Raw genomic sequence first — 8,179 nt, 5'->3', positions numbered from 1 at the left:
CCTCACTTTGTGGTTATGGCTGGCTTCTGTCCGGCTCTGAAGGACTGTCCGGCTCTGAAGGACAAGGCAGGCTCAGCATATAGAAGCAAAGTGTGTTTATTATTTTGTAAATCTGCTGATTTCGAGTTGGTCTTGCCCAAGGAGCCTAGCTCGCTGCTCTGTAAGCCACACCTACTGTGCTACCCCCATGCTACCTCTGTGACCACCTGGTAAGTCAGAGCCTGCTCTTCTTAAGTGAGTTGCTCTGTCCCAAGTGAGCAGAAGCTACAGTACCACAGGTCCACAGCCTCTAAAGTGCCTAAAAATGGCTTGCTAGCAACAAGGGCTTGTGTGTACACTGGAATTCACAAGTGTGATGTTAATGAGCTGGCAGCATGGTTAATTATCCACCCGCTGGTGGGAAGTGACAAGCCTCTGAAGTAAAATTAATCACCATTCCTGAAAGAAGAACCAATCAGTGTGGAATTGGGTGCCAGCCCATCCACCTGAGCTGTTGGTCTTGCTCACTTTCCTTCCAAACTCAGCTCCAAGTCCTTTGCTCCCCTGCACGGCAGTTTGTGGTGCCGACCATCATGGAGGGAAGCTGGCCCTCCCTCCTTTCAGTTCTTTTTAGGCTCCTTACGCGCCTTGTGTTCACGGAGGATCTTCCCCAACTTCCCAGCCTCTGGGCTGGACCTCGCCTGCCCTGGCTCCCCCTGCTCCTCTTTGCTCCCCAGCAGGATTTCGTTGATGTAACTGAGGGTCAGGTTGCTGAAGATCATGTTGAAGTGGTGGGCACCTCGCAGCTCCTGGACGAACACCTTCTGCTTCTGCTGGTCCCGCCACCGCTTGCACAGCTCCAAGCTGCGTGTGCTGACACTGTCATCCCCGTCACCATAAATTATATCCACGGGGTCCTCATAGGGGAAACGCTCATCATAAATGTAAGTCTCTGCCGTGGGGTAGCCTGTGCCATAGAGGCAGTACGTGTCCACCCCAGGAGGGGGCAAATCCTTCAACAAGTCCTTCATGTCCTCCCACATGTACCAGCCATCCTCCAGGTTGACGTCGGTGAAGAAGCGCCGGTAGTCGCGGTAGGTGTAGTTGTAGGAGGGAGTGGAGATGAAGACGTGGCTCTCGGGCCAGGCCAGGGTGGTGGGGAACATCCAGGGGCTGGTAGTGGTCATGCGCTGCTCCTCACGGAGCTTGATGTTGGACATGAGTGGGATGCCCTGCTCGTCACCTGCGGGACACGCAAGGGCTCGTCACAAATGGCACCACAATGTCCCCACACAGACTTTGGAGCCTTTGGGAGCTGGGCTGGGATCAGCGCTCCCCACAGTGACTCACCACTGTCCCCTGGCCTTCTGCAGCTCAGCTCTTCCCCTGCCCATAACCTTACGTCCTCTCCTTACCCCCCTGCCTGCAGATATCAAGAACAGCCTTCCAAACTCTTCTCTCCACATCTCTAGCTGCTCAGAGGGCCTGAGTGGAGACAAACCTGGGTGTGTGATGGCACAGACCAACCCAGCCCTGAACATTCCCTGCAACCCTGGCACCACCACACCTGCAGGGACAGGAGCAAGCAGTAGTAAGAGGCCAATTTGCATGTTTCCTTCAAACCTTGGTATTTTTTGGTGTGTCTGGAGTCCTAAGACCATGAAATGACTGCAGACGACCTTAAAAATATCTCTGGCTCTTGTGGCAACAGAGAAAAATATTAGCAGGTGACTTAAGGGTGATGCAAGGGGCCAGATGTTAAAACCTTCAAGCACATGATTTTTAATCTCATGCAGTTTTGGACTTGTGACTTGGAGATATCCTGGGCTGTCAGCATTAGGCAAGTGATTGTGGCTTTCTGGGCTGCAAAGAGGCTAAACAAGAACGGGGTCCCCCACCTCTTTCACCAGTCTGCTCCTTCCCTGCCCACCACCACCCTTCCATTTCTGCAGGAGGGAAGGAAAACAAAGAGGTGGCTGCACACGAGGAGTCACCCACCGGATGCCAGGATACGCAGGGGCTTGACAGAGCCTCCCCAGGGGGCACCCAGGGAAATGAAGCCCCCAATGTACTGATCCTTCCAGGCTTGTGTCTGCTGCAGCAGGAAGTAGAGGACATGCAGGTTGCCCATGCTGTGTGCGATGAGGAACACAGGTCGCTGGTACTCGTCGTGCATGTCCTCGATCAGCGCCTTCAGGTTCTGGAAGTACTCGGGCTGCTCCTCTGTGGACAAGAGGGGAGCACGATGGCATGAGGGTCATCCTGCTTCCCTCTGAGCATGGGGGGCCTGGCCACAACCCCCAGACTTACGGGGTCCAACCCTCCAGTCGTAGGGGGCTGCCCGAACCGTCTTGTCCCTCACGTAGCCGTTGTTGACCAGGTTCTGCACCATGGTGTGCAGGTAGCCTGTGGGCAGAGGGAACAAGTGGGAATTAGGTCTGTGGTCTTCTCTTGTCAAGCTTTTTCCATTCTGGTCCTGGTCATGGTCAAAATGTTCCCTGGTAAGCCCTGTAGCCCAGTGGTTCCAGCCAGATGTAGTGATTCCGTGCATCCCACTGAGTCCTGGGGTCAAGGATGGGGTGCTCCCTGCCAGCACCCAGCTGGAGTGTGTCCCCCAGGCTAATGTCCCTCAGTGCCAGTGCCCTGGGCTCTCTGCAGAACCAGTCCCTGCTGGAGATACAGGGACACCTCCGCATTTGCAGGGAGCACGTGGGATCCCCTGACCCTCTGGTCTCTCCTCCTCTCACCTGCCAGCTTGCTCTGATCCAGGTATTCCACAGAATAGGTCTTGCCAAAGCCAGGAACGCGGATGTGCACCCCTGGGGCATTGGACATTTTCCGAGAGGTTCGGTTGTACACCACCCTGTGGGGACAGGACAGGACAGGAGGTGGCAGAAGAGCCATGTCCCCATGGAGAACACAGGGCTGGGGTGGAGATCACTGGGTAGGGCTTGGACCTGGCTGTTTCCAAGCCTTGTGTGGATGTGAGGTGCACTGGAGCCCAGCCAGAGTCCCTTCTGCTCTCCTGGCATCCTGGGACAGGAGGCTCTGATGGAACCAGCTGCCACAGCCCCCTGACCCTGTGGCCCCAGGCAGGCTGGCAGCATCTCCAGTGGGTGCTCAGGGTGGACTGGCTGGGCTTGAGCACATGGCAGGGACTTGGGAAAGGGACAGACACTCAGAGCAGCAGCCAGTCACTTGTGTTCCCAAACAATCCCACAGTCCTCCCATTTTTTCCGTGTGTGCCCAATCATGGCCAGGGGGAGGAGAGGGGAGGGAGATCCTTGGTAGGTCATTTCCCCAGGGAGCTCCCATGCTAGAGCTGGATGGTACCTGGTGTTATCGATCCAGCAGTCAACTCCCACTGGCAGGAAGGTGTTGAGGTTGAGCCAGATGGTGAAATAATCCTCTGTTTTACGGTAGCACATCCAGTTCACCACATCTGGCTTGTCCAGCTTTGCTTCCAGCTGGTTCCCAAGACACCCAGGCACTGGAGGCACCACAGAGGGAGAGCAGAGCCAGTTACAAACCCCATCCCACTGACCCTGGGGGCTGCCCTACCTGGTGCTCACCCCACCCCCGGGCAGTGCTCCCCTGGGGTTGCCTGGGGATGGCTGGGCACCTGCTGGAGCAGCATCCCTGGAGAACAACCTGCTCTGCACAGGAGAGAGGGTGCTTGCAGCTGAGATGCTGAGTGAGCATGAAAACAGTGCTAAAGTGCATCCTTGGGAGCCCCTAGAGCTGTGTTTCCATGGGGTGACCCCCAGAGCTGTCACACTTGGCTCAGAGTCCCCAGCAGCACAAAGCATCCTGCATTGCTCCCCCTCCTCCCTGGATGGGCTCCCACCTTCCTCTCCTTGCTGCAGCCTGGGGGAAGAAATTCGTGCTGCCCATTCCTAATGCAGTCCTGACACCTTGTCTGGGGGTAGTGGTCAGTTCAGGGGTGCAGAGCTCCCAGGGAGAGTTTCCTGAACTTTAAACTCTCCATACAGGCTGAACAAGGCAGCTCTGACGGGGCTCAGTGCTGAGTGTAACTGAACTCTGTGGAAATTCAGTGGGAATGGTGTGCAGGAAACACAGCACGGCTTTAAGCAAGTTCGTTTTTGTGCCCTGGCCACCCTCAGTGGAAGGTGACAGTCACCAGGGTGTTTATCTGCCTGTGGGAGTGTCAGTGTGGCTCCCAGCAGGGATGGGACACCCGTCCTGCTGCTGTCCTGAGAGCTGTGCCTGTGCTGGGACCAGACACCATGGAGAGCTTTCCCTGCTGTGTGCAGGAGCCAAGAGCCAGCCCCTGGTGCCAGCACTGACTGTGAGGGTGAGGACAAGAGGTGAATGACTGCAGGGGACAGTGAACCTGGTGGAATGGGAGCACCAGGTGACAAATCCCAAGGCCCCAGCAGGTCCAAGGACTTGCCTGCAATACACGGCTGGGGCTGGTGTGGACCTTCAGTGCCTCGTGCCATGCAAGAGGGGAAGGAGATGTAGCAGTTTCCTTCCTCAACCTGCCTCACAGCTCCTCCATGCCTGGGGCACATCCCCAGGGGTGCAGAGAGGGTCTAATCCTGTCTCCAAAGCACCTGGGTGGGGATCAGACCGGTGTAGGGGAGCCCTGGTAGGGAGTGGGCAGAAGGGATGGTCAGCAAGAGGAGCAGGACCATGAGCTGCTCTGACAGCTCCTGAAGGTGCACAGCCAGGACCCCCCTGCCCCTGGCACACAGCTCTGAGCTCTGCCTCCCCTCCCAGAGGACATTAGGTAATTATTAAGGGAGTTCTGTGAGGGCAGAGGGGTTATCAGTGGTCCCAAGGGCACTGGGGGTTTCTGGGACGCCCGGCCCAGGGGGATGGGTTGGCTCTGGATGCCGAGTGGAACGAGGGGCAGCCAGGTGGCACAAGGGGCATCTGGGCATGGGACACAGCCTGGGGCTGGCACTGGGGACAAAAGGAGATGCTCTGACTGTCACAGGTAATCCTCAAAAGAGGCACCTAGTGACAGTGAGCTGGGTCTTCTGACCACCCCAGCACATGGAGGCCTGTGCCCCCTGATGCCCCTGGGAAGGGAATTCACAGGGTCAGCCCTTGGCATTGCAGCGGGGAGGGATCTTCTGCTTTTTCTCTTCTCTTTTTTCAAGGGAAACTCATCATGATTCAAGAAAAAGGAGGAAAGCCCCCACTCTGCTCAGCAGTTTTCATGGCAAAACCTGAGCTCAAGTCCCTGGTGGTGGCAGAGGAAGGCAGAACCATGCAGCACAGAGGCACCAGCTGGTGGTGGCTGCTTCCACCTCCCTGAGATGATGCCCCCACGTCTCCTTTAATCTCCCTGTGCCCCTCTTCCCGCTGGCTTGCCCCCAGTCAGAGTTGGCATTGGGTGGGATGTGAGATGGATCCTCTTTGCAGCAGCAGAGGATGACTTTGCCATCTCCAGGGAATGGGAGCAGACACAGGATGGGGTGGGCTTCAGGAAAGGGAGAGGTGGTGGATCCACCCCCGGCACCAGTGGCAGCCTGTTTGGGAAGTGGCACCAGAGGCTGTGCTGCGGCCCCTGTCCCTCTGCCAGCAGAGTTCCCCAGACACAAACAAGCCCTAAAACACTCTGTGGGCCAGGTGTGAGATATCAGAGACCCATTTGCTTTCTGGGGTGCCCGGTCTATCCCCTCAGCTCCAAAAGGCTCCACCTGGGCATGGCCAGCTCGGTGAATGGGAGGGGACAGAGGAGTTGTGTGACACCCTCGCTTGGTGGCTCCAATCCAGACAGGCAAGACCCATCACAGCCCAACCCCACTGAGCCAGCAGTGGCACAGGACCCCAGCCTCACTGTCCGCTTGGGGGGCCGCAGGGCAGCCCGAGGCAGCCCAGAGCCCGCAGGTGCCCGCACCGGCGCCGCCTTACCGAGTACCACGGGCGGTGTGCTGTTGGTCGGGGGAGCTTCTGGGGTGGTGGTGGGTGGGAAGAGGACATTGAAGAGCCAGAACTGCGCCGTGGGCTGCAGGAGCAGCGAGAGCAGCAGCAGCAGCAGCGCAGCCCCGGCGCCGCCGCTCCCCATGGCCGGGATCCTCCGCACGGCTCCGGGCCAAAGAGCCGTCTATGATCGTAACGCGGGTCCAGCCAAGAGGCACCCGGGCTGCAGGGGAGGGGAGAGCTGCGAGGGGCTGGCCATGAGGAGGAGGAGGGACGGGGAGGGACGAAGGACTGGCCTTCTGGACGAGCCACGGCCTGTCAAAACCAGCCCAGCAGCGCCAGGGGGTTCCTAGGGCTCTGAGAGCCCTGCTCAGCAGTGCTGCAGGTTCAGCAGCTTCCCGATGCCTCGGTGTCCTTTGGCCATGTTCTGGGGACGTGGCTGCCACGTTCTTGCCGCTGTGTAATGCCCCAGGGCTGCTCACTCCCTGCCCCTCTGCACTCCTCCTGCCCTGCCAGGGGATGCTGGTGCTGCCAGCGTGGCGGCCCAGGTATCTGGGAGAAGATGGAGGGGTTGGGATGGGAAAAGACAAATCTGGGCAGCTCCTTGTGCCACATGGCAGTGCCACGTTCCCCAGGGCCATCCTGGGCACGGCCCCTGGCCTGTATCCACTGGAAGGCTCCCTCTGTGACAGTCCCAGCTGGGGGAAGCCCCTGCAGCTTCAGCCTGCACTGGGTACCTTAAAGTTCATCTCATTTCAAACCCCTGCCATGGGCAGGGACACCTTGCACTAGACCAAGATGCTCCAAGTCCCATCCAACGTGGCCTTGAACACCTCAAGGAATGGGGCAAAATCATATTCTCCTGCTGAAAGGAAGATGTCTTCTTCCTCCCGGGAAGTGTGAGGTGGGACAGGGGCGCTGATGGGCACTGCTGGGTGGGACGGCAGACAGGGTGGGCTCCCCGTGGGGCAGAGGGTCCCCTCCTGAAGGATGGGGAGGAAGGGCAGTAGAATATGTGTGGTGGCAGCTGTAGGTGCCCGCAGGGGCTCTGTGTCTCGGTGACCCAAGGGCGCAGCCTCCCCGTCCCTTGTGCTTGAAGGCGGCTCCTGCGGAAGCGCGGCCGGGACTGGGGTTGGAGCCGAGGCTGCTGCAGGCAGAGCAGAGCAGAGGCCGGAGCCCCGCTCGGCCCCGGCCAGCGCTGGTGCTCGTGGCCGCGGCGGGGCCGTCCTGGCTCCCTCCGGGAGCGGCGGAGGCCGCAGAGCCGCTGCCGCAGCATCCGCTCGTGTCGTGCTGCGCATCCCTGCGGCAGCGGCGCCTTCGCAGGGCGCGTCCTGTGCCTGCTGAGCGCCCAGGGAGATGCCAGAAGCCGGGCGTTCATCGGGCCTGCGCTGGCAGCCTGGTTGGGGCGGCGTGGGAGTGGGGAATACCAGAGTGGGCGCCCACGTTGTCCTTGCAATGCTGAGGAAAGCGGGGTCCTGCCCCAGCTGTCACAGACCACCTGGGAGTCACAATGTGAGCCTGGATAGCTCAGTTGGGAGAGCATCAGACTTTTAATCTGAGGGTCCAGGGTTCAAGCCCCTGTTCAGGCGGTGGCTTTATCCTTTAGGAGCCCTGGGGTAGGACCGGCGCCTCTTCCTACCAGAACAGGACGGTCCCGTCCCGTCGGGGGCAACTGATGCAGGGGAGAAGTTGGGAATTGTGGTTTCCGCATCCTCCTTTCCTTTAGTGAAGGGTGCTCGGGTGCCCCAAGTGACTTCAGGCAGAGTTCTTAAAGGTTCCTGCTGGCAACTATTTTTTTCTGCGTGACAACCTCCGTGAAGATACTGAAGGGACTGGAGCATCTCTCCTGGGAGGGCAGCCAGGCTCTGTTCAGTGGTGCTCAGTGCCAGAGGCCATGGGCACACACTGGAACACAGGAGGCTCCAGCTGAACCCTGAAAGGGTCAGAAGAACCTTTTCACTGGAGGGCGATAAGCGGAGGTTTCCCAGCAGAGCCCTGCATCACTTTAAGGGAATGCAGCTCATGTGAGAGCAGAGGCTGCAGTGACCTGTGGGGCCACCACACTGCCTCAGCCAGGACCTGAACTGCCCTATAGGTGTGGGGACACTTCAGGATATTTTTGCAAAATAGAAATTCTTTTAACAGAATATCAAACAATTTTGGATGAAAAATATCCCCTGTCCTATGTAAAATTTTTTTAATGTTTTTCAGCCTGAACATACATCAGTTGTTCAAGCACAGTAAATTATTTTTTCAGGTAAGTTTAAAATAAAGAGGAATGAGAAGTTATGTATTTCCTTGTGTT

The 8,179-nt window shown here is 58.2% G+C and overlaps 1 protein-coding gene and 1 non-coding gene across 2 annotated transcripts; one reads left to right on the top strand and one right to left on the bottom strand.

Annotated features, from left to right (window-relative positions):
- Positions 1-80: 80 nt before the first annotated feature.
- On the bottom strand, positions 81-6,109 carry LCAT (lecithin-cholesterol acyltransferase). The gene is made up of 6 exons (XM_054640867.2): positions 5,866-6,109; positions 3,313-3,469; positions 2,727-2,842; positions 2,290-2,385; positions 1,978-2,202; positions 81-1,222 (listed from the first exon to the last, which is right to left on the bottom strand). Exons 1-6 carry the CDS (start codon positions 6,017-6,019, stop codon positions 600-602), a joined length of 1,371 nt encoding a protein of 456 aa, XP_054496842.1. The 5' UTR covers positions 6,020-6,109; the 3' UTR covers positions 81-599.
- A 1,281-nt stretch (positions 6,110-7,390) lies between these two features.
- Positions 7,391-7,463, top strand: TRNAK-UUU (transfer RNA lysine (anticodon UUU)). Its single transcript has one exon. It is a non-coding gene; the product is annotated as a tRNA-Lys (tRNA).
- The last annotated feature ends 716 nt before the right edge of the window (positions 7,464-8,179 follow it).

The sequence above is a fragment of the Agelaius phoeniceus genome, chromosome 12 (genome assembly GCF_051311805.1).
Source record: "Agelaius phoeniceus isolate bAgePho1 chromosome 12, bAgePho1.hap1, whole genome shotgun sequence".
Lineage (NCBI taxonomy): Eukaryota > Metazoa > Chordata > Aves > Passeriformes > Icteridae > Agelaius > Agelaius phoeniceus.
Note: the sequence above shows the minus strand (reverse complement) of the source record. Positions and strands in the feature narration are given on the sequence as shown.